This window comes from Oryctolagus cuniculus, chromosome 1, assembly GCF_051225735.1.
Source record: "Oryctolagus cuniculus isolate XC-2025 breed Fujian yellow rabbit chromosome 1, ASM5122573v1, whole genome shotgun sequence".
Classification (NCBI taxonomy): domain Eukaryota; kingdom Metazoa; phylum Chordata; class Mammalia; order Lagomorpha; family Leporidae; genus Oryctolagus; species Oryctolagus cuniculus.
The window spans coordinates 69963882-69988187 of NC_142867.1; the positions used below are offsets into that span (position 1 = coordinate 69963882).

Below are 24306 nucleotides of genomic sequence, written 5' to 3' on the forward strand. Positions count from 1 at the left end.
AAAATACAGGCTCCTGGCATCTTGCTACACTGATGAATCACAATACCTGAAACCAAAAATTAAGGCAAAGCTTTTGCCGATGGCATAGCCTGATTTGCTTCTTTGAGACAGTTTGTTAAGGGACTTTCTTCTCAGGGATAAAGCATGGGGCCACCATTCCTTCAAGTCCTGACTGCCTTAGGTAGGACCAGTACCCACATTCAAAACCATGGACATGGGCTGGCGCTGTGGTACGGCTAATTGAGCCACAGTTTGGGTCACCAGATCCCACACTGGAGTAGCAGTTTGAGTCCTGGCTGCTCCACTTCTGATTCAGCTTCCTGCCAGTGCACCTGGGAAAGCAGGGGAAGTTGTCCTCAGTGCTTGAGCCCTTGCCTGTCATGTGAGAGACCTGGGTGGAGTTCCTGGCTCCTGGCTTCAGCCTGGCCCAGCCCCAGGTGTCAGTGCCATTTGGGTAGTGACCCGGTAATGGAAGATCTCACTTTCTTTGTCATTCTGCCTTTTAAATAAATGAAGTAAATCTTAAAAGCAAACCAAAATCAAGTACACTCAAGTTAGCAAGCAGCCTACAGGCAGAGGAAGTCTGCAAGTTCAGATCTACCCAGAGCATTCAGAAGTTGGTCCTTTACTGGTTTCTGTGACTTTGGGCAAAATACTTAGCCTCTCTGAGTCTATTTCCTCATATTTAAAATGAGGACAGGAATACCTGCCTCTAAGAATGCAGTGAGATGCATGTAATTTGCTGAGAACTACATCAGCACGTACTAGGAGGACGGCAGGTGCTGCCCTCACCGTCATTTTGCCTTGGTTTCCTTACTACCTACATCCACTGAACACTTCATTTCAGCCTGCTTCTTGCACCACCTTGTTCTCTATATGTCCCCCACAATTCCCCTTGCATATACCTGCAAGCTCAGTTAAGCCGAGGGCCCTCTCCCACCCCCGTTACCTGGCAGACTCTGAGCACAGGAACTAGAGCTGTTTGGCCAGTGGATAGCAGCAGAATCACTAGAAGGCAGCCTGGAAGGATCCCACTGTCTGAGGACGTGGGGCTAATTTTAAATCAAGAAGATACATTGCTTTTCTTCCTACTCCTGCATAAACTTGACTGCTACTGTCAAGGCTACTCTCTCTCTCACTCCCAAATGAAGCGATTCCTGGAGAGTGGACCTGGGCTCGGTTAATCGTGCTTCTGCACCATGCAGGGCCGGGGGAAGGAGGCTGTTCAGGAAGGATTCGTGAGCAGCCGCTTGGTGTTTCTGTAAATCGAGCTGCAGTCGATCCCGAGCCAGAAGATGGAGCACCCTGCGCTACAGAATAGAGAACCAGGCGTGCCCACCATCCATACAGAAGAGAAACGTCAATTTAACTGGAGGGCACCGAAAACTGGTGACAAGGCAAGTTGTCGGAGACCTGGGGCCAGAATCTGATTTGCACCCAGCTACCATTCCTGCAGTAACACAGTAAGAAAGCTGCCTTCCCGGGGACCTTTCCCCCAGCAGCCTCTGCGAGACCTCTTTCGTACGTCACTGACGTGGAGGGGTGGCCACCCCCCGCTGATCTGAAGACTGACTTCACTCAGCTACCTGGCCTCTCTCTGCTGCACTCCCAATCCTGGGCTGGGTCTGGAGTCCAGAGCATGGCAATGAGGCCTCCACAGCCAGCCAGACCTGGGCTCCGTCACTGCTCTGATGTTACGACTTTGTCACTCTGTGGACCTCGATTTCCTCATCTGTAAAATGGTGAGGCTAACTCTCAGCACAGAGCGGCTGTGGGGCTGAAAGGCAGCGATGCACTGGGCGAGTTCATTACAGGGCTTGGCATCTGCCAAGGTACACTGTCAGGTGGCAGCCTTCCTTGCTGGCATCATCATCATCATCATCGTCATCATTTTTATTGTGTATTGAGGTTTTTTCACCTAGAGAATGAAGACAAAGGAACCTCAGGGCATGGGAAAGCCAAGAAGCCTGAGTTTTTTGTCTGGTGTAGAGGGAGGTGGCTACAGCAGACTTGCCCATTCCCAGGGATCCCCCAACCCTCACTGCACAGGGGAGGAGGCCCAGACTCGATCAGAGCATTCGTGGCCAAGGCCTGGGGCTGAGTTGAGGGCACAGCTTCGGACAGCGTTCCACTACTCTACCCCGTTACTACGTCACGGCAGAAAAGTCTCCTAAGAGCAAGACGACCGTCCTCATTGCCTGTCCTTCCCAGATGAAGGGAGCTGTCTCCTTGGGCCTAAAGTGAGGGAAGGGGGCCACAGCTCACCACGAGGCCCCGCCTCCAGGGCAGGAATTACTCCCCCATTGCCTTCCCCTGCCACCTGACTGGGGGGAGTGAAGGAGAAAGGGAGGAAAGGAGGGGGCCAGAGGTAATGAGGGTGATGATTAAAGCAATGACGGCTCTCACTTGTGAAAACTTTATCCCGTGAATCACACAGTGCTGGAGGGGCCATGGGCACCTGGTCATTACATCTCCCAACTCTTTAAGGCAGGTCCTGTCACTAACCCCGCTTCTATATATTAGGCATCTCAAAATGGAGCTACAAAGTAGATACTGTTCATTTATTTTTATTATTAACCTAAGTTTGCACGCTGGTCACCTATAATTGCATCATTCCTGTAGCAGCAGGAAGAGCCAAATCAGTTCTTGGGACTCCGGATCCCAAGCTCTTTTCACACTGTCCTCAAGGAAGCTCAGGATGGGCTTCCCTTTAGCCCCGACCAGAAGAGAAGAGCGGTTTGTGCCAGCAGAGCCACCTCCAAGACAGTGACTGCACACAGACCAAGTGCTGAAACCCAGCCGGGGCCCACGGACTGCCCTTCACATTCAAGGCCTCACTAAGGCTCCAAGGGGCCAGGAAACCCCACGGATCGCCTGTGTGTTCAAACTGCTCTGCAGGGGTGAGCAGCCTGACTGCCCTGCAACAAGGCCAGGTCTGGGATGGCCCTGTCCTTTCCTGACGGGGCAGGGGCGGGGGTGGGAGAGGTCTGGGGGCGGGGGTGGGCATGCTGGTATCCAGCGCTGCCGCATTCAGCTTCTTGCACTGAATCAGCCTCTCACCTGGGCCACACCACCCCCTCCCCGACCTGTGCTGGGGCCCCGAGGAGCCAGAAGAAACGCGTGGCTCTGGCTGGCCCTGGGAGCTCCCACAAGGAGAACGTGCTTTGATGCTGCTCCCTTTCCACAGCTGTTAGAAAACCTCGGCTTCATGGAGAGACCCCCCCCCCCCCTTCCTGATTGCTTTTGCCATGTCAGCCATGTAACTTTTCTTTTTTTTTTTCCCAAGATCAAAGCCAATTAGGAGGTGGTCCCCACTGTATCTCAAATGGAGGTTTAATTTGTGTATATATTATTAGGACCGGCTTCTCCCTCTGGAGCATTCATTTCAGTGAGAGGAACCAGGGCAGACAGTGTAACGTGGAGCCTGCCACCTGGATTTGGGACTTGGGATAATATTTCTTTATAATGAGAAGTGTTTGGAAAGAGCACTATAACGTCTCCCAGAACAGAGTGTCTGACGCCCCTCGGCTACTCCCTACGGCTTCCCAGGCTCCTTCCCCTTGGGCATACGCCAGCTCTTTGGGACGGCATGTTTCCCTGCTTTCCATCCTGGTCTGCACAAAGGATCTCCCCTTTTGTTTCTCTTTGAGCTCTGGTTTGGTCCAGTCCTTGCATTAGGAAGTTCAAATGATGCAGTTCCAGGCACCCTGAGGACAATAATGACCGTGATAATGAAGGTGAACAGCAGTCAGGGTCGTGACCCGGAAGTGATACAGTGCCAGGTACCATGCTGAGTGCTCTGGTCATCACCAAGCCCCTTTGTTATTACTGTTACTTTATTTACCCTCACTTCCAGGATAGGGCAAGCGAGGCTCAAAGGGGTTCAATAACTTGCTCAAGGTCGCCACTCCCTTAGAGGTCAAGTCCAAAGTCAGATCTGAGTCAAAGCCACATGGACCTGAATCTGCCCCTAACCACTCTCCCACATTGATTTTGTGATCAGCTGTAAAACAATAATGACAGAAATGGGGACAGTGGAGGAATGCTCCTTCTCACTGACTGAGTGGCTCTGTCTTACTGGTCAAATTCTGTTGGCTATACTTTACTGAAAACAGGAACTTAAGGTGATATGTCTTCAGCAGAGAAACGATTTAATATGAGCATTTTAAGCACTTACTGAACATAATATTTGGTGGTCCACATTACTTCTCCCTGATGCTTGGTGTGGATTTCTCTGTCCCTTGAACATACCTGCCTGTCCAGCCTCCATGCTTCTGCTCACAGAAAGTCCTCTGCCCAGAATGGCCACACCCCCCTTCTCTACTTAAAAAAAAAAAAAATCCCCTTATCCTTCAAGGCCTACTTCAAATACTACCTCTTCTGTGAAGATTTCCACATCACTCCCAGCCAAAGTGACCTCTGCTCTCAGCCCTAGGCTCTCATCATTATTTCTGCACCTGCTGCCCTGATGGTGTGTGCACCTGTGCTTCTTGTCCCTTGCTCAATTCTCCATCAGACACAGTGCTTGGTGCAGCAGATGTGTACAAAGAGTACCAGGCTCCCTGCTCTGGCCCTTAGCAGCTGTGCCTCAGCGGCTCAGTCACTTCAATCACTCTGACCCTCAGTGTTGTCACCTGTGGAAATGGAAATAATAGAGAACCTTCTCCCGGTGAACCAGTGAATTGAAGAGCTCACTCTCGCTCGCTCGCTCGCTCTCTCTCACACACATACACTCTGTGTAACTCTTTTAAATAAATAAATTTTAAAGAAAACCATCTCCAGGTACTTATAAGAATGAAGTTTCCCTAAGGTTCTAACATACAGTATATTGAAAACAGAAGACATTATTATATGGCTTCATAGTTCATGAGTGAAAGAGCATCCAAATGCTCTAGTTTAACACAGTCTGGTTTTTGCACATGGACAGATGCAAAGACTTACAGGTGAAGCTTCCTTGTGTCAGAGCTTCACAGGCAGGTGTATGCTCTGTACTGCTGAACTGACTCAATGTCTTACAGACAGGAGACAGAAGCGGCACGTTGGAGGAGTTTCCAGTTTTCAAGAAAGGAAAGATGCTACTTATTCTAAATTTTTCTCTAAAGCTCTATTACTCTCTTTGTACCCCATCTCCTCTCCAAGACCCTTTTGCACACCCAGTTCGGGGGGGGGGGTCCTTACACAGAGTCACACACGGACAGTGTCACACACAGACTGAGACACCCCAGGCTCTTTCTCTGCTGCAGAACGCGACAGACGCACGAGAGGCAAGACCTGGGACACTGTGATGAAGGGGTGGCCGCGGCACGGTGAAGGCACGGGCGTCTTTTCCCTTTCCTGGCTGGAGGCTGTGAGCAAAATCTAAGCGTAGGCTCAAGGGCACGCTAGATCTCGCTGCCTGCCACACACCAGCAGGAAGGGCTCTCTCCAAAGTGAACTGTCATGTGGGTGACAATCTCGCCGTGCTGGACGAAGCCAGGAGAACTGCAAGAGCAGCTGCCAGGAGGTGCTGGGCCCCGCTAGCTAACGCCATCAGGGCTGCAATCCGGGAGCGCGCACGGTGCCTTCCACATCCCCGCTGGAGGCACAGGGCCATGGCCAAGCTGGCGCAGTGCGAGGCACGAGGCAGCAGATGTCAGTTGTGCATTAGTTTCTCTCTTTAGCATGGCGCCCCTGCCTCATCCCAGCAGATCAGTTCCAGAGAGCTGCCTCGGGCCCTTCCTGCCTCAGCTCTGGGAAGAGGACAGGCTCGGGGTGGGACAAATCCAGGCCCCGTCCCTCACTCGTGATGCGGCTCTGGACAGAGCCTCAGTTTCTCAACTATTCAGACGGACCTGGCGCCTTGTACTTGCTCAGTGCTTGATGAGCGTTTACTGGATAGTAAGGCCACTGGGACGATTAAACCTAACGCCCGCCATAGTGCCTGGGTGGCTCCCGGTTTCTGTGAGTTGCTATTGCTGTGACAGCAGGGGAGGCCTTGCTGGGTGGGGCTGGGAGCAGGGGCAGCAGAAAGCGTCAGCCAGCACGGCAAAGCCACCGTCGTGTGCTCAAAGCCCAGGCATGGGGCACTGTGACATGACAGAAGGGTCCTGGAGATGGCCGCGTTTATACACAATTCAGAGTCGGAAAACTGGGTGTTTAGGCCCAGCTCTATTCTCCAGCACACATTGCAGCAAACAAGTGAGGTAACAGCAGTGGGTCTCGGTTTCTACGTGAGGACTTGCACGACAGACAGGTGGCTGTAATTCTACGCAGCACCGAGACTGCTGGAGAGGACCAGAGGCTGGGCGTTCCTGTGTTGCCTGGTGGGGCTCCTCTTCTTGGAGGAAGTAGCCATTGTCCGCCTGCAGTTACTGGGATCCCTGCACTTCTACATTTGATAGCCATCAGTGAAACAGATGCCGAGGCCCACAAACAGGGAGACACACAAACGGATGCAGTGATGCCCCCTCCCCCGACACAGGTGCCAAAAGTCACCCACGTTTCCATCCACCACCCTCTGCCTCTGCCCCGGCTGCTCCAACCTGCAAAAAAACCATGGCTTTCTTCTCTTCCAATATCTCACTCGATTTATAAACTCCATGCCTTGGGGAAATTTTATCTGATCTTCCTGGTTAGAATGAATTGCTCTCTCCTTCAGAATCCACAGGGATACGGTTCAGAATCCAGTGACACACTTTATCATCTGTCTGCTACTGCCACACACCCCTTACGATGCATCTGGCTCTCCACAAAACCACGGGTGATGCAAAGGCAGTGGCGCCAGCTTCTCGGGCTCTGCCTGTCCCTCTCGGTCCCGGACACAACCCACACACAGGCCCTGAGAAGGCGCCCCACCCTTTTAAACCTGAGCATGAAGAGGCTCCTCCCACATATTCCCAGATTACCCGAAACCCTGGCCTCTGCTCTGGGACAGCCTCTGGCTGGAGGACCTGGGACGGCTTAATGCCTGCAGGTGATCTGGATGACTGACAGGCGAGTCCTGCCTCTTCCCCACACCCATCCTGCAGACTCCTCCCACTTAATGCTCAAAACACCAGTGCCTAGGGAGTGCCCCCCCCCCCCGCCATGGCCCTGGCAGCCCTGAGTGTGGCCCTGAGTGCTGACTGCCCTGCCTGAGCGTTAGGAATCTGTAAGGGGACAGAAGTGCCACCAGGAAGCCCGACCTCCTCTGCACCCTTGTGCAACTGAATTATGCTACTTCGCAGCAATTAGTCCGGAATAAAAACATGCCTCGGAGGAAAATCTGTAAAAGGGATGTCTTCTCCACACTCTCTTGGGCGAAGATGTGGAAGGAGCGCCTGGAGGGATGGTTGGGGCTACTTCCTGGACCAGCAATGGAGGGGAGGGGGTTATGTGCTCAGGGGCTTGGAAACAGCCCTGAGGGCGAAGGCCTCCACCTCTAAGGCCCTTCTCACCCTAAAAATGAGTATTCCAGTCAATTTGGGTCCCTCCCTCTGGAGGCAACATTTCTAAGCTCAGGGGCTGCATGGCCCCAAATCCACACACCTTGCTGGCCAGTGCATGCAGATGGCAGATTTCTCTCCCTGGGGACTCTAACAAGCACGAGGTACCATCATTCAGGACACTGAAGCTCAGCAAGGAGAAAGGTCTTGCTTAGAGTAGTGGCCCAGAGGAGATGAGCGAGGGTCCAAAGTCAGCTCTGGGTCCCCGGCTGCAGCCTCCGGTTTTCCCGTTCTTCAGTTGCCAGGAGTCATTCCTCACTCCCATGCTACTGAGGCACCCGGGCCTCCATCCCCTCCCAGCACAGAGCCTCTCCTTTTCCTCTCTCTTTGCCCCACTCCACGCCTTGCAACACGTTAGCTCCTGCAGCTGGCGTCCCCGCCTCCTTTCTGTCCCCAATGGACTTCTGCAGAACCTGCTACCCTGGACCACGGGAGCTGTGGCTACGACACTGAGTGTGACAGAAGTGGCTTCTGCCCTTGTGGAGTCCGTGCTCTCGCTGTGGGGACAGACACTAAATAATCCAGGTGATTATAATCCAGGTGGTCACAGTGATCCAGGTGCAAGTGAGGGTTCCTGGCTGAGTGTGAGGTGGACAGGGGAGCTTTTGAACTATTGACACTGGAGCAAAGCTGTTGAGAAAGGACTGACAGGTAGGAGGGGCAGGAGGTGACAGGGGGCTCCCTCTAGGGTCTCACAGCCACTGTGAACACCTCACCACCCACCAGTTAAATTGGCCAACCTCAGATCAGACACAAAGGCCCATGGTGGCCGCAGGGTGGGGATACTGGAAGCCTGGGTGGAGGCTTTATGCTTCAGTAGAGGCCCTAGTAGTGAGTAAGGAGAATGTTCAACTGTTCCCACTTTTGATCCAGGAATCCCGCTGTGGGGGATACGCCGCATCCACTACAGTCAAAGGAGGAACACAGAGCAGAGGCACAAAGATGTTCACGGAGTCGCTATTTATAACAGCAAACACTGGAAACAGCAGGAATGCAGGGCTGTGCTAACGGCACAAACACCACGGAGCTGTCAAACCTGACAAGAATGGGGACTGTGTCGGCGCGTGAGTAAACCACCCGCGAGAAAGGCAGAAGACGCAAACCTGTGTGCTCACATTGACAACAGTGAGGCTTTGCTGCTGTCCTTCAAGGTCAAGCACAAGACACAGAGAACCCCAGGATGCTTCCACTGCTTGGCCTGCTATCTTGAATTCTGAAATTTCCTCAAAACTTAAATATCTTAGTGTATGGAGGTTATCTGATGTAATACCTGATTCCGAGCCCAGAAGAGAAATCACTGCTTTACTATGCTTCTCAAAAACAGTGCTGGGGCTGGATTGGGGTGGGAGGGTCTGGCATTGTGGCGTAGCAGGTTAAGCTGCCATCTGCGGTGCTGGCATCCCATGTGGTCACTGGTTTCAGTCCTGGCTGCTCCACTTCAGATCCAGCTTCCTGCTAATGTGCCTGGGAAAGCAGCAGAAGATGGCCCAAGTGCTTGGGTCCCAGGGCCTACATGAGAGATCTGGATAACATTCCTGGCTCTTGGCTTCAGCCTGGCCCAGCCCTGGTCATTGTAGCCATTTGGGGAATGACCTAGCAGATGGAAGATCTCTCTCTCTCTTTCTCTGTCTCTCTCTCTCCCTCCCATGTTGTAACTCTGACTTTCAGATAAATAAATCTTAGAAAGAAAAATAGTTCTGGAGCTACAGAGACAGAATAGATAAGTGGATGTAGAGGCTTAGGATGGGGCATGACCACAAAGGAACTTTATAGGGGCAGTGGAAATGCTATGTTTTCTTTTTAAGACTTATTTGTTTATTTGATTGAGTTATAGAGTGGGGGGAGGGAGGAAGGGAGGGAGAGAAAGAGATCTTCCACCCTCTGATTCACTCCCCAGATGGCTGCAATAGTCAGGGCTGGGCCAGGCTGAAGCCAGGAGCCAGGAGCTTCTTCTTCCAGGTCTCTCATGGAGGTGGCAGGGGCCCAAGCACTTGAATCATCTTTCGCTTCTTTTCCCAGGCCATCATCAGGGTGCTATGGCCAAAGTAGAACAGCAGGACAAGCACCAGCACCCAAAGGGGATGCCACAGGGCAGGAAGTGGCGTACCCACTATACCACAATGCAGCCCCAGTGCTCTGTGTTGGATTAGTGGTGATCACAAAATTCTGTACTTCAGAATTCATAAAATGGTACACAGAATTCTACACATCAGAATTTCTAGAACGGTATACCTAAAATGTACTAATTTTCTGTATGTAAATTGTATCTCAATGACTCTGACTTTAAAAGCAAGGTCTGGGGGCTGGCACCATGGTGCTGGCATCCCGTATGGGCGCCGGTTCGAGTCCCAGCTGCTCCTGTTCCAGTCCAGCCCTCTGCTATGGCCTGGCAAAGCAGAAGATGGCCCAAGTCCTTGGGCCCCTGCCTCTGCATGGGAAACCAGGAAGAAGCACCTGGCTCCTGGCTTTGGATTGGTGCAGCTCTGGCTGTTGCGGCCATTTGGGGAGTGAACCAAAGGAAGGAAGACCTTTTTTTCTGTCTCTCCCTCTCACTGTCTGTAACTCTACCTCTCAAGTAAATAAATAAAATCTTTAAAAAAAAAGCAGTGTCTGGGGGGTGCACATCTGTCTCAGCAGTTAGAATGCCACTTGGGATCCCTGCATCCCTTAATAGAGCACCTGGGTTCAGATCCTGATTCTGCTTCCTATTGCAGCTTCCTGCTAATGTGCACCCTGGGAGGCAGTAGATAAGGGCTTAAGTACTTGGATCCCTGCCAGCCTCATGAGAGACCCAGACTGAGTTCTGGGCTCCTGGCTTCGGGCTGGTCAAGTCTCATCTGTTCTGAGCAACTGGGGAGTGAACCAGAGGATAGGAGATCTGTCTCTGCCTCTCCCTCTCAGTCTCCACTGTCGCTCCCCGTCTTCGTGGAGGAACGACACAGGACCCTGCGCTGTTCTTTCGTCTGCTCGGCCCTCCCCGGGTTTGCTGCTGGTTCTTCCCGGGTTGGCTACTATCCCTTCCACCTCCGTGGAAGGGCAGTTCCCCCTGGCCACATTCCCCACTTCCGCAGGGGAGCGGCACACCGCCGGCCGGCTCTCTGGGGGCTGCACAGGTGTTCCTTCAGCTAGATGTTCCCCTTAGATGTTCCCCATAGATGTTCCTGGTGCATGCCGTCTCTCTCCTCCTTTATAGTCCTCCTCCGCCAATCCCAACTCGGCTGCCCACACGCCGAGTATGCTGCTCTCCAATCAGGAGCAAGTCCTACAGTTTATTGGTTGAACTGGAGGCAGCTGTGCGGAAGCTGTTTACTTCTCTCCCAGCACCATATTGTGGGAGAGCAGCTGCATAGAATAAGTCTTAATTCCAGTAACTCAGTCTAGTCCGGGCTGCTCCCCACACTCCGCGTCTTTCAAAAACATAGCAGGGTCCCGGCCTAGTGACGGTAAGGAAGACTTATGCAGGAGTGGTTTGGGGCTCAGTCCTAGCAGGAGGCCCCTGGAACTGGAGGCAGAGCCCAGCACAGCACTAAGGAAATGGCTATGGAAGGCAGGGAGGCTGATGTCCCCATCAGATTCCGGATTCCTTCTCTAGCCTTCTGCACCCTGCTCTGTGGCTGGGGAGGCCCATTCACGCAGCCTGGGCCCATGGGTTCCCTTGGGCTCTGTCAGAAGGCCCTCTCTGGTGGCTACTCTCTGCAGCTTCTGGTCACCACCACCCACTCCCTTGCCCCATCTGGCCTACAGGTAGTAGAGTCTCCTGGCGTGGTGAGACTAGGGTAGTACTGTTCCTTGAGAGACTGCCTTGCTTTTATAATTAGTCTCTTTATTAAACCCTCCTCCAAATAAAAAAACCAAGCATACTTCGCAGGCAAACAAACCCAACAACCCATTGCCTGAACACTTCCACTGTCAGGAAGTCTGCTACCAAACTGCAAAGTCTTTTTCTCATGCTGAGTTGAAACACGCTGAGTGGCTTAATACCTTCACCTCGTCTTCTGTTTGTTGGTTTGTTTTTATTCTTATTTTACTGATGAGGAAGCTACAGCTAGAAGAGGGAAAGCCCTTGGCCAGGTAGTAGGGTGGGTACTGGCAGGAGGATGATACCCTCGAGATCGTGGGTGGACCAAGTCTGGGACGCCACATCCCCCTCTCCTCCCAGACACGGTCCTCCCAGAGATAGCCCACTCCACAGGGGGAGCGCTCCTGCTGGGGGGAAAAAGAAAGCCTTCCCTCATGAGCCACTTTCAGCCTTTTCTTGCCCCTGGGGTCTGGCTGTGGCCCCTGCAACCCCCTAGAGCAAGTCTCACCCTTTCTCCAAGGCAGCACTTCACTCAGCTGCAGAGAGCAATGCTGGTCTGGAAGTCGTCCTTTTGGGGAGGTGGAAGATATCAGTCTGGGGTGTGTAACACCGACCATTTATCTATCTATTATCTATCGATTCATCAATCCACCCATCCACCCACCCATCCATCTTGCTATTAGCGGTTCCCACAGAGCAGCATGAAGGAACCAATCTTGGAGAGAAAGGTGTTAATATAGGATCCTGTATCTTTATCGCTTCTTCTGTCTCCTAAAAGACCAAGTTCAGTCATCTCCATTCCCCCTTGTTTGGGTTATAAAGTCAAGTCTAGGGATTCTGTCCAAAAGGCTTGATGTGCTGTTGCAGAGAAAGGTGAGAAAATGAGGCTTACTTCTCACCAGTAACTCCTGGCCCCAAGTGCAACAGGCCTGCGCTTCTGTGATCTCGATGCTGCATGAGCTGACCCAGAGGGAGGGCATGAGAGGGGCAGGTACAGTCACACTGGCCTGCCTCTCTAACATCTCACTGACCACAAGTCCTGTACTTCAGCCCCAGGACACAGGATGGACACTGCGGCCACCATGCTTTTGCTCATCCTGTTCTGCCTGGACTACCCTTGGCAGGTTTAACCACGTCACAAGGTCTTTTTTCAATCAAGCCTCATTGGGCACAGCTACTCAGTGCCTAGCTTTATGCTAGAGACCAAGGACTCGGCAGAGTGAGACATTAGTGGATGGAGGATTGAGCAACAGCCCTCAAAGGGCATGCAAGTCCGCGAGCTCTTCTAACTGGATGCTGCCACACTGACCTCCAGGTTGCACAGGAAGTTCACGGTCCTCAGACAGCCTACAGGGCTCTATGCAAATCACACTCAGAGCCCCAGGGTGCCTCACAAACTGGAAGACCCTGGCTCTTCCAGACCAAGAATTGCAGTAATATTCCAATAAGCAAAGCCCTCTAACAGCCACCTTTTGAACAGCAGTGATTCAGCTTAGCAACATTCACACTTATAAGTTAAACTATATCACCACTTCCCACCACGGTTCTCCTTGCAATCCCTGATCAGCTTTGGGTAGAGGTGAAAAATGTGACCTAATTTTGCGAAGGATCCCACGTTGCTACTCATTGCTACCAAGCGTGCTGGAATGTTGCACTGTGGATATCCAGACCTTACTTCTGACTCCACTATTTGTCCTGGCCTAATTTCCCACAGGTAGAGACCTCTAGACCCGGAGGACCCTGTAGGATCACCCACTCCCACCACACTGTGGGTTGAGAGAGCTGAGGTCCAGGGAGCGATAATGACAATGTTCTGAGGTCTCCAGCAAGGGCCATGTCCTCTCTCATGGGCCCTGTGGTTCCCCAGGAGTCTGTCACTCCACCTGCGCAGTAGCCTTCCCAAGGGCGTAAGATGAAGAAACTGAGGCTGGAGCGTGGCAGCTGAGATGTCCACCACTGACCCAAATCTGTCCTCTTGCCCAGTAACACCACACTGCCTTAGAGATTCATAGCACACGGCACCTGCTGGGTGCCAGGGTGGACTGGGCCCTGGTGCCGGAAGAAACAGCATCCTGGGGTGATCGTGGGTGCTTGTTACAGCGTAACGGCATTGCTGTCTTTCCTATAACAAGTCTTTCAAGTCTCCTATTCCAAGGGCCTATCTGGCCAGACGGGTGCTTGAAGAGGCCTCCGGATATCAGCTCCTCTGTGGCACTCACCATCTGCTTTTCACATCCTCGGAATGCAAGGGAAGCTGTCGGTTTTATCTGGAAAGAGGTGACTATCAGTGAAGCAAAATCAGCTTTTGTCCTAGTTAAAGAAATGACGTGTGGCGCTTTGTAGGTGACGATTCTTGCACAGCTGCTTTTCTGGAACAGTGAGACGTCCCTACAAATGCTTTCTGACAGCTCCCCTGCTTGTTCTCTCTGCTGCCCTTGTGACTGACACGGACAGGGGAGCCTGCAGGCGCCGTGGGCAGACTGGCCTGGCCCAGGTCCTCATTCAAGAGTTACTAAAGCTCTTGGACTGGTGGCAAATGCTAATTCTGCTAATGACGCCATTGATAATACTGGAATGTAACATTCACACAGTGTGAACTTGGTGCCAGGCAGCGGCCTAAGTACTTTATGCTGATGATCTCTTCTGGAATTTCACAACAACCCTGCAGAGTACCCAGTATTATTTGTCTCAGTTTGCAGACAGGAAAACTGGGGCCCACAGAGGGTACGTAGACCAGCCTAGTGTCACAAAGTAGGGAAACAGGCGATTTGAAAAGCAGGCTGTTTTTCACAACTTACATGATCAACTATGCTGCCACCTGTGGGTTTCCTTTGTGAAACGGGCTCGTCATTCCAGCCCACCCATTATAAAGAAAGCAGACACAGGTTCAGAGAGCTGAAGCAATTGGTCCAAGTTCACGGTCAGTAAGCGACGGACCCAGGGCCTAAACTTGGGTGCTGAGATTCTCTGTCAATATGACAAAGCCCCGGTCCAGCAGCACAGTGGCTGAAAGCAGGGCCTTGAACTCTCAAGCCCAGCCAGGAATCCCAGCTGTGCCTTCTCCTGACTGTATGACCCTGGCAAGGGGCCAGCTTCTTGGCACTTCAGGTTCCCAACTTAGAAGATAATAGTCACGCCACAAAATTGTTAGGATGGTCAAGGGAGAGATATACATGATGGGCTTGGCCCAATGCTAGGCACAAAGACAAACTGCAAACAACCAAAAGCTAAGATGGGAAACATACAGCATAAGGATTCAGACATTGAACTCAGGAAAAAAAAGTATAATCATCAGTTTAAGAGTCAAAGTAGCTGGGGCTGGGAAGAGCACCAGGCCAACATCACCATGTGACAGTGAGTTCACTCCCTAAGCTCACTGGGTCTCAGTGGTCTTATCTGTAAATGGGACCATGAGAGTCCATGGGATCATTAGGAGATTTCAGTGAGAATATCAAACACAATACTTAGAGTAGAATAGGACGTGTGGGAGCTGGCGTGGTGGCATAGTGAGCTAAGCCATCACCTGGGATGTCAGCAAACCATACAGGCACTGTTTCATGTCCTAGCTATTCCACTTCTGATCCAGCTCCCTGCTAATGGCCTGAGAAAGCAGCAGAAGATGGCCCAAGTGCTTGGATCACATGTGGGAGACCCGGATAAAGCTCTTGGCTCCTGGCTTCCTCCCAGCCTGACCCTGACTGTTGTGGCCATCTAGGAAGTGAACCAGCGGATGAAAGATCTCTGTCTCTTCCTCTCTCTGTAACTGACTTTCAAACAAATATGGGTGCCGGTTCTAGTCCTGGATGCCCTTCTTCCAATTCAGCTCTCTGCTATGGCCTGGGAAAGCACTGGAGGATGGTGCAAGTCCTTAGGCCCCTGTACTGACATGGGAGACCGGGAAGAGGCACCAGACTCCTGGCTTTGGGTCGGTGCTGCTCTGGCCATTGCAGCCATCTGGGGAGTGAACCAATGGAAAGAAAACCTTTCTCTCTGTCTCTCCCTCTCACTGTCTGTAACGCTACCTCTCAAATAAATAAATAAAATCTTAAAAAAAAAGAAAGAAAGACAGGAAGGAACGAACATGTGGACAGCACACGAGCAAAGCTAACTGCTCTTAGCAGTAACGAGAAGCCGTGACCAAGGCCATTTTTACTACTACACCATACCTTTTGTAAGTGAAACTATTTTATAAACAATTAAATGCTACCAACATCAGAACAGCTTCACAATTTGACCTGAAACCAACCTTCTCCTCTTAGCACTCTCCCTTCCTGTAGTTCATTCAGCCAACAGATTTCCGCAGAACAGAAAGGGCAGGGTATTGGAAGACTCACGAGTGCCCCACACCTTCACCTCGGTGGCTGTTGCTCAGAAAAGACATCCTTTGGGGGGTGCTGTCTCTCTGAACAGGTCCCACAGCTGGGTGGGGTCCTCCCCAGAGTCCCATCCAGGCCAGCACAGCCAAGCAACACCCCCAGAGAGCTGGAGATGGCCAAGGCAAGGCCCGAGGCGCTGTCCATGCCAGGGGTGGGGGTGGGGGATAGGGGTGGTGCTGGGTGCTCACTGCAGTTTCTCTACGTTCCCATGAAAACACCAGGAGTTGTCTCCTCACCCTAACTGAAAGGTCACCCCTGCTGGCCTCTCCAGAAACTTCTCAGCTAAAGCTGGATGCCAAAGGGATGCGTCGGGACAATGGTGCAGACACGGCAGCCCTGGGTGGATACCAGCACAAGGAAAATTCTTTTCCCTTCTCTGTCCTGGCTGCCCCCTTCTGTGGGGAGACGATGCAGTTCTCATCCAGAACGTGATAGGACAGAGCAAATAATTATAAATGAAAAGGTGATTCATAATTTTTAAATGAGTTAATTAGTAAACCCAGTCAGACTCACTCATTACAGTAATTAATAATTGATTATACTTGAAATTAAACACAATTTTTCATCAAAAATCTAATTAAGTATCTGTGCTGGTGCTGGTTGATTACATCAGTTGGTCCCCTGGAAAAGAAGTCTTTGTTAAGGATATTTGTGCTTGGCAGAGACAATTAATTTGATTTTTAATAATGGATAGCTCCTCCCTAGCCCGTCACTCTGGCCAAGCAGCAGGAGGCCCGGCCCGGCCCCTCTCGCCCAGATGTGGGGAGATCAGGAAGGCTGCGGCCTCGGCCTCCGGTACGGAACAAAGGTGGGGTGGACCTCCTGCCCGCAGCGCGTTTGCCTCCTCCGGCCACAGCCAGTCCTCTCCGCTAAGGACCGCGCCTATGCTCTCTAGCAGGAAGTCGGAACTCAGACAGAGGAGCTGCCCCCGGTGACACCTGCTGTGTGGCAGAGCTGGGAGCAGAATCCGGCGCTCCTCCCCAACACCTGGCTGACAAACAGGAGGAGGCCTCCGGTCTGCCTGGCTGGCCTGATCCTCGGCTGTGGCATCCAGGGCCCAGGCCTAATGCTTCTACACTGACAGCGTTTTATGAAAGGTCATATTTATTTGGGGCAAGGACGCTTTATCAAATGAACCATCTACTCGAACCTGAGATACCAAATCTCCCCTGTTGACCTTGGGTCTGCATCCCTGTCCACCTGCATTGCCACTGTCAAGGCTGACGAAGCCTTCAGCTTTCCCTGGCTGGTGTACAATGGTTTCGAGAGCAGTCCACCTTCTGCTGCTTCCTGCCTCTACCCTCTTCTAGAATAAAAAACCGAGTATGTCCCATGCTGCTTAAAGCCCACCCCGCACCATCCACAACATGACCTGCAAGTTGGTCTTCATACTTGGATGCAACACGTCTACACTGGCTGCCACACCCTTCAAATGCTGCAAACAGGAGATTTCTTCGCCACCACATCCCTCTCTCAAGTCTCTGAAAGTTCTCTTGGTTTGAAATGCCTTCCTGGATGTCTACTTCCAGCTAGCTCCTACTTTGAGATTCAGTTCCAGCATCCCCACTCCTAAGGGCCTTCTCTGGTCCTCCTGGCTGGGGCCCCTGAGCTGCTGTGTAGATAGGTCCCTGCTTCAGTCACCTGCTAATGCGGCTGTCACCTCCTTTAAGCTACAAACACCCTAAGGGTAGGGATGATCTCTTTAACCCTAGCACTTATCATGGTGCCTGTTTAAACCCAGTACTCCCTAGGGTTTTCTGAATTAAAAATAAAATTTGCAAAATCATTAATTCAAGGACTGTCAATGTTGGAAGGATAATTAAAGATCACACATTAAAAACTCCCAGCCAGTGCTTGAATATAATTCTTGCTAAGTGGTTACTGAGTTCTATTCGTACCCCTCCTATGACAGGGAGCTCACTACTTAACACAGTAGCCCCTTTTTTAGATGTTGAAGAGTGGCCTTGTATTCTCATTCAGTGGGAGAGGAAGAAGCCCATGGGATGGAAAACAAGAGATTTTAATCATGTTAATATTCACTCTCTCTCCTGGAACTAGACCACACAGCCTAAAACCTCAAGAGTTCAATGCAAAACAAGTAGACATTCAAGTGTAGCAAACCACCTGACTCTTCAACAGTGACACTGCCTGTCCAAAAGTCCACTCACTTAGGAATGATAGTGTCAGTCAAAAGCAAGAGCTGTACCAGTTATTGCTGAGGACAAAGTCCTGGTGGTGCTATAAGAAAATATCATGCCAGGTGATGGTACCTGGACCCTCAAACCTAATCTACATGAATGATGCACCTCTCACAAAGCCTGGATGGATCTCTGACCTCTCCCTGTTTGGCTGTTCCTTCCATCCAATGACCCAGAGCAGGAATGGCAAATACCTGGGAAGTCATCCATATTCTCCACCCCTGTGACCACAACAGACATCACTAATCAATCACATGGATTCTATTCAATCGAATATGGATGCAGCCTCAGCATTCTTCTCAACACAGCTCTCCAGGCAGCAACAATTAATCAATCACAGAAAAAGGGATGCGACATGTATGCCCTGCAGGCTGTGGAGCCGTGAAATTCTCTAACCTAATGTTCACGAGAGGAAAAGGGACCTGACACTTTTGAGGCAGCTTAGTGTAGCCTGCAACACAAAAAGGTCTCGCCATGTATGTGTAGGAGTGGCATCTTTCTGATGACTCATTTTTATGAAATGCAGACATCTTGAGAGAAAAGTGGTTTTCTAGCTTACATCACCCATAGTCCCATCCATGTGGAATCTCTTTTCCACGTCCTGGAGAAGTGGTGGCTCTTGCTGTATTAATCATTCCTGGTGACAGCACTCACTACCTCTCACGACAGCCCCTTTTCTTCATCCACAATGACTATTACAAGGCACTCTGTCTTCCTTTGACGTCTGCGAGTTAGTTCTATTTTGATTTACTGCGCTGGTACTGAAGAAATCCCTTTTGCTTACAGAAATATCACAGAATGCCTCGGCACGATTTCAAGGCCTTCTCGAGCCTTGGGTCTCAGAGCCAGAGGAGTGGACGACTGCACAGGACACGGAGGGTGAAGCCAACCACCCCCTGGATGCCTGCGCTGGCAGGCTGATGTACATAGGCCAGCCCACTCAACACCACACCCACAGGTCTCTACAGGTTAGCATCTTTGCTGGGAGGAGGCCAGAGGTAGGAAAGCCAAGTGCTAGGACACGCATCAGGAGAACACATGGTGGGAGCCGCCCTGTGGCAGCCGGGCAGGCAGGCAGAGGGTCAGGAGGAGACTGCCGTATCCTTGTACGTGATCTGGGATCAGATAAGACGTGCACAGCCAGAGTTGCTCTGGGTCTATCCCTTCCCTCAGCCAGCGTTGGTGACCCACTGGAATCCGTTTCCCTCTGCTGAAACTTCCCTCAGCCCCTGCCATGATGGCACCCATCATGGGCTCGCCAGTACTCGCAGACCGCCTGCCAGGCCCTTCCCCTTCAAACATGCTTTCCTGGCCATTTCCCTCCAAACCCAGGGCACCCCACCTGTTCCTCACTCCCCCTGGAAGCCATGCAGCACTGACTGGAGAGGCTTGTCTGCCGTGCATCCTCTCCAACTTGTCATTTCATGTGCAGTGACTGCAATCCATGATACACACGCCATCGCCCGCACCGCAAAGGCCAGGCTCACTGAGTGCATACATTCAAGGCAGGCACCCAACAAATACAGGGCAGGGCTAAGCTCCCTTCTTGGGGGAACTGCCAAGGGGAGAGAAGAGGGCTCTAAAGAGCTGGCCTGGATTGTGTGGGGTATGGGCCGGGCCAGCTCTCCAGGGCTGCGTGGCCCACTCTGTGTGCTTTGGTGGCTGTGACAGAGGCCTGGTTGCTAACCCCTGGGCCAGGGGGGAGCCGAGGGCAGCTGGGGTGAGGGATGCTTACCCACGAAGTATGCCAGGAGGATGACCAGCGTGGCCGAGATGACGATGGCGCTCAGGGCCGCACACTTCCAGTTGCAGTACTTGGAGGGCTTCTTGAGGTTGAAGGCTGGCCGGGCAAAGGTGCTGCGGGGCAGGGGGCGGGGTGGGGGCGAGTACACTGTGCTGGACGTCAGGGGGTACCCTGGCGAGGTGGTGCAGAAGAGCGGGGAGGTGCCCCCAGGCTTGAAGAGGAAGTGCCTGTGGAGGGAGAGAAGCAAGATGGCGTCAGGCTCTGCCGAACGACCGGGCGCCCAGCTCCACCTGCAAGACAGAGGCAGCAGTGGAGAAGCATGCAGAGGAGCCTGCACAGAGAGAGAGAGAGAGAGGAGAGAGAGAGGGAGGGAGGGAGGGAGGGAGAGAGAGAAGTCACCACAGCGAAGACGGCAGGGACGAGCAAAGGGAGAGCCGTGGACCAAACCACAGGACAGGGCTCACGAAGACACGGCTCCACAGAACACGGATGGGACAGCCCTGCCTGTGGGAAGACCCACCCAGCTCGAGGCAGAAGGTGTGGCCAGCTCAACAGAGGATGCCAGTGAGGTCCTCGTCCTGGGAATGGATGGGTGTGGGATGCTGTGTGCTGAGGAACAAGCTCCTTATTCTCTAAAATTATTATAATCACTTGGCAAGTATCTAAAACACCCCCGAAGGGAATGGGACCTAAGGTTTTCCTCTCCTCCAATACCTACATTGCCAGTGTATCTTGGCTGAGGATTGGAATGCCCATCTTTCTAAAGGGGTCTTGACTAGAGTTGCTGTAAGGAAACTCCCACTAAGTTCTGGGCACAGCCAAGAATCCACTAGTGACTGTTCCATGGCCAATGGCAGCAAACGCTCTCTGCCTGGAAGCCAGACAGCTGCGAGCGAGCCCCAGGCAGAAGCTATACACGGGGACAGATGGACAACTGCATCCTACCGCCCAGCAGCGCATGGTCAAAGCACATGGCTGTGGCCAAACCAGGTGTCCGGAAGTCCTTCAGATCCTGGCTTTCACTGCAGCCATGGGAGGATTCGCACCTGGCCCAGGAAGTGGGCCTATAACCCCCCAAAGTCTCAGGGTGCCCCCACCCCTGTTGGGATACAAGATGCCTGGGGTCCCAGAGTACACACTCAGGGTGAGAGTACACACAATACAGGGCCTGAGCCACCAAAATAACTGCTACATGAGATGGTTTCCAGAATGGCGAAAGCAGCCAATGAGATGCCAGGAGCTGCATATTAAGCAGACGGCTGTTAATATGCTGGGGGACAGGGTGCTCCAAGGTGAACAGGGATGTTGGGGCCAGCATGCAACAGGGCATCACCTCCCCCAGGAGAGCCCAGGGAAAGGTCTCAGGGTCGGCATGCGGGGACAGGGGTCCAGGGGGAAGTACACACAGGGGGAGGAGCATGGGAATGTCACCTACCCGTCACTGTAAGCCCCATCATGGCGGGAGGCGCTGAGAATGTCCATCTCAATGAGGTTGTCCTGCAATGTCCCTAGGAATGGCTGCTTGCCTAGGTTTCTACGCACACATGGAGACATGAATGAAGCCATGAGTCATGCATGCATCGATGAAGGGGGGGATAGAGAAACACACCAAGTGGCTGTTTGGTGCAGCCGTGCGTGAGGCCAGCGATGGGTCGGTGTGCAAGCCACATGTGCAAGGGCTCCACCTGGCACAGAGCAGCCGGAGGGAGCAATTTGCTGTACAAACCCGAAGGCCTGGGAGTCGTGCGCCATCACTCACAGCTCTGCCTGATGGGAGACTGACACGGCTCTGGCACTGAGCTAGGCAGGTTACATCCGTTCTCTCCAACCTTCACCAAAGGCCAAGTTACCCCCATGTTCACACAGATGAGAACACTGAGATGTGGACAGGAAACGGGACTTGCCAAGGTCACTAGCCAGCAAGGGGCAAGGTAGGAATCCAAGCTCAGGGCTGCCTGGTTCCAAAGCCTGCGCTTTTCTCCTCTACTTGATGCTGCCTATGTCTGTGTAAACAGCAGCTGGAGACACTCCCTTTCCTGGTCTGAAGAAAAAGGAAGTCAAGCACTTCTGACCAGTGTCTTCTAGAGCACTGGGTCTCCAACTGGAGTCCAGGGTCACCCAGAGAGCTGCACACAGCTGGGCTGCCCCCCGCTTCCTGCAAGCTCCATTCCACGAACAGCCCAGGGGACAGAGAGGGCACAAGGAAACACTGCTGAGCAGCCGGGGCCACAAAGCAGCCATGAAGCACTGCAGGGGTGGCAGGGATCTGAGCCCCAAGGCCTCCCACGAAGCAAGGGAGGAGCAGCGGGGCCTGGCAGCCCACAGACAGGCTCTATTTCCACCTCCAGGCAGGTGACCCTGCTGAGGGTAGGCCGGGTGGCCTAGCGGGAGGCCACACAGCCCTGAGTCCAGACTGCTGTGGGTTTGGGTCCTGGATTTCCCATTCCCTGACCCTTGAGCCTAAGACTCCCTAAAAGGGCTAATCGCCCCCCTTGATGGAACCCAAAGTATTACCTGGATCAGATCACATCTGTGCTCTCAACACAAGCCTTTTACAACAAAACCAAAGTCCCTACCTCAGCCCACAAGGTCTTGTAATATCTTGCTGCCTTCTACTTCTGAATTCAGGGTATACCAGGGGAGTGTGCCTAGCCTATAGCAGGCATACAGTTGGTGCTTCATTGAAGTCAGCAGCAGATGACATTCCAGCAATTCAGGAGGGAATTTCTGGTCTCCCCACAGCCTGCATGGCCCAGGGTGAGCAGGCCCAAGAGCTCCGGATGCCTCCCTGGGACCCGAGGCAGGCATGTCCCCCATCACACCTGCATCACCAGGCTGCGACTGTGCTCCCGGAGAGTCAAAGCTATCCCTTGAAACAATCAGAAACAAATATTCACAGGAAAGAATAAAGATCAAAATGTTAACGATGGGGGTTACTGAGTGCCTGAATTGAGTGATTTTTATTTTAACTTTGATAATTTGAAAAGAAACAGTTACTTTGACAAAGGGAAAAAGCTGACTACAACTGTCTCCCCAATGTGCAGATCTGTTAGGATAAGGGGGGAAGCAATGAAATAGACTAGAGGAGGGGCAGGCCCTGTGGAGTAGCAGATCAAGCTGCTGCCTTCAGTGCTGGCATCCCATATGGACTCTGGTTCACGTCCTGGCTGCTCCACCTCCAATCTAGCTCCCTGCTAATGCACCTGAGAAAGCAGCTGAAGATGGCCCAAGTGTTGGACACCTGCCACCTACGGTGTTAGACCCCTGCCACCCACACAGGAGACTTGGAAGAAGCTCCTGGCTCCCAGTTTCAGCATGGCCGAGCCCTGGCCATTGCAGCCACCTGGAGAGTATACAAGTGGATGGAAGATCCCCCCCTCTCTGTCTTTTCCCCTCTCTCTCTGTAACTCTTTCAAATAAAATAAATAATTTTTTTAAAAAAAGGATTTCTAGAGAGAGAGACAGGGTGTCTGATCTTCAGCAAGAACCTGCACCCTCGTGCTAGCTCAGGCATTTACCATTTAGATCATGTCAGAAGGGGAGGTGATGTGTGCACTTGCTGAGCGTGGCTATGCAGAATGCTACTTTTTTTTTTTTGACGGGCAGAGTGGATAGTGAGAGAGACAGAGAGAAAGGTCTTCCTTTGCCATTGGTTCACCCTCCAATGGCCACCGCGGCAGGTGAGCTGCGGCCAGCGCATCACGCTGATCTGAAGCGAGAAGCCAGGTGCTTCTCCTGGTCTCCCACGTGGGTGCAGGGCCCAAGGACCTGGGCCATCCTCCACTGCCTTCCCGGGCCACAGCAGAGAGCTGGCCTGGAAGAGGGGCAACTGGGACAGAATCCGGTGCCCCGACTGGGACTAGAACCCGGTGTGCTGGCGCCGCAAGGCGGAAGATTAGCCTATTGAGCTACGGCGCCGGCTAGAATGCTATTTCTGAAACAGGCTTCTCCTGTACTGCTAAAACTTGGTTCTGGCTCAAATTATTTGGTTTCATTTAACTGATGAGGAAACTGAGGCTCAGAGAACCATGTGCCCTGCTGTCAGTGACAGAGCTACAACTTAGACCTGAGTGTCCTGACCCCAGGTTCAAGGCTCTTCCCTCAATTTCCTAACCTGTGCTCCACCTCTGACACTGAGTGATCTCTCCATCTGAGAAGCAAAAGCTAATGAGGACTTCTCGAGGAGGACCCTGAGCTGAGAAGCCCTCCTTGGGTCACAGGCCCGCACTGGCTGCTGCGACCTCAGGGACAGGCCCCTGACACTTCTGACCTTCACAAGAGTGGGTGTTATCACCTCATTTCCAGATTACGGAGACTGAGGTCCATAGAGGCTAAGTGACAGCCCAGGGTCACTCAACAAGGAAGGCAGAGATGAGACTCATACCAGTTCTCTGTGACCTCACAGCCCCGAGCTGCCTCTCAGAAAAGTTAGTGCAGGGGCCGACACAGGGGCACAGTGGGTAAAACCACCACATACGGTGCTGTTATCCCATAGGGCCACTGGTTGCTCCACTTCTGATCCAGCTCCCTGCTAATGGGCCTGGGAAAGCAACAGAGGATGGCCCAAGTGCTTGGGCCCCTGCATCCATGTAGGAGACCTGGAAGAAGCTCCTGGCTTCAGTCTGGCCCAACTCAGGCTGTAGTGGATATTTGGGGAGTGAATCAGCAGATGGATGATCTCTCAGTCTCTCCCTCTCTCTCTGTAACTCTGTCTCTCAAATAAATA

At 52.4% G+C, this 24306-nt stretch overlaps 1 protein-coding gene across 24 annotated transcripts in view; it reads right to left on the reverse strand.

Annotated features, from left to right (window-relative positions):
- TENM4 (teneurin transmembrane protein 4) overlaps positions 1 to 24306 on the reverse strand; it is a 1939017-nt gene that overhangs the window by 205115 nt on the left and 1709596 nt on the right. For 22 of the 24 annotated variants that reach the window (XM_089331772.1, XM_089331875.1, XM_070076074.2 and 19 more), the window contains 2 exons: positions 21016 to 21114; positions 19572 to 19807 (listed from right to left, as the gene is read on the reverse strand). In XM_089331772.1, the coding sequence (XP_089187898.1) occupies positions 19572 to 19807; positions 21016 to 21114 (335 nt within the window). The remainder of the gene's footprint in view (positions 1 to 19571; positions 19808 to 21015; positions 21115 to 24306) is intronic. The other 2 variants (XM_051821846.3, XM_051821922.3) reach the window with 1 other exon arrangement.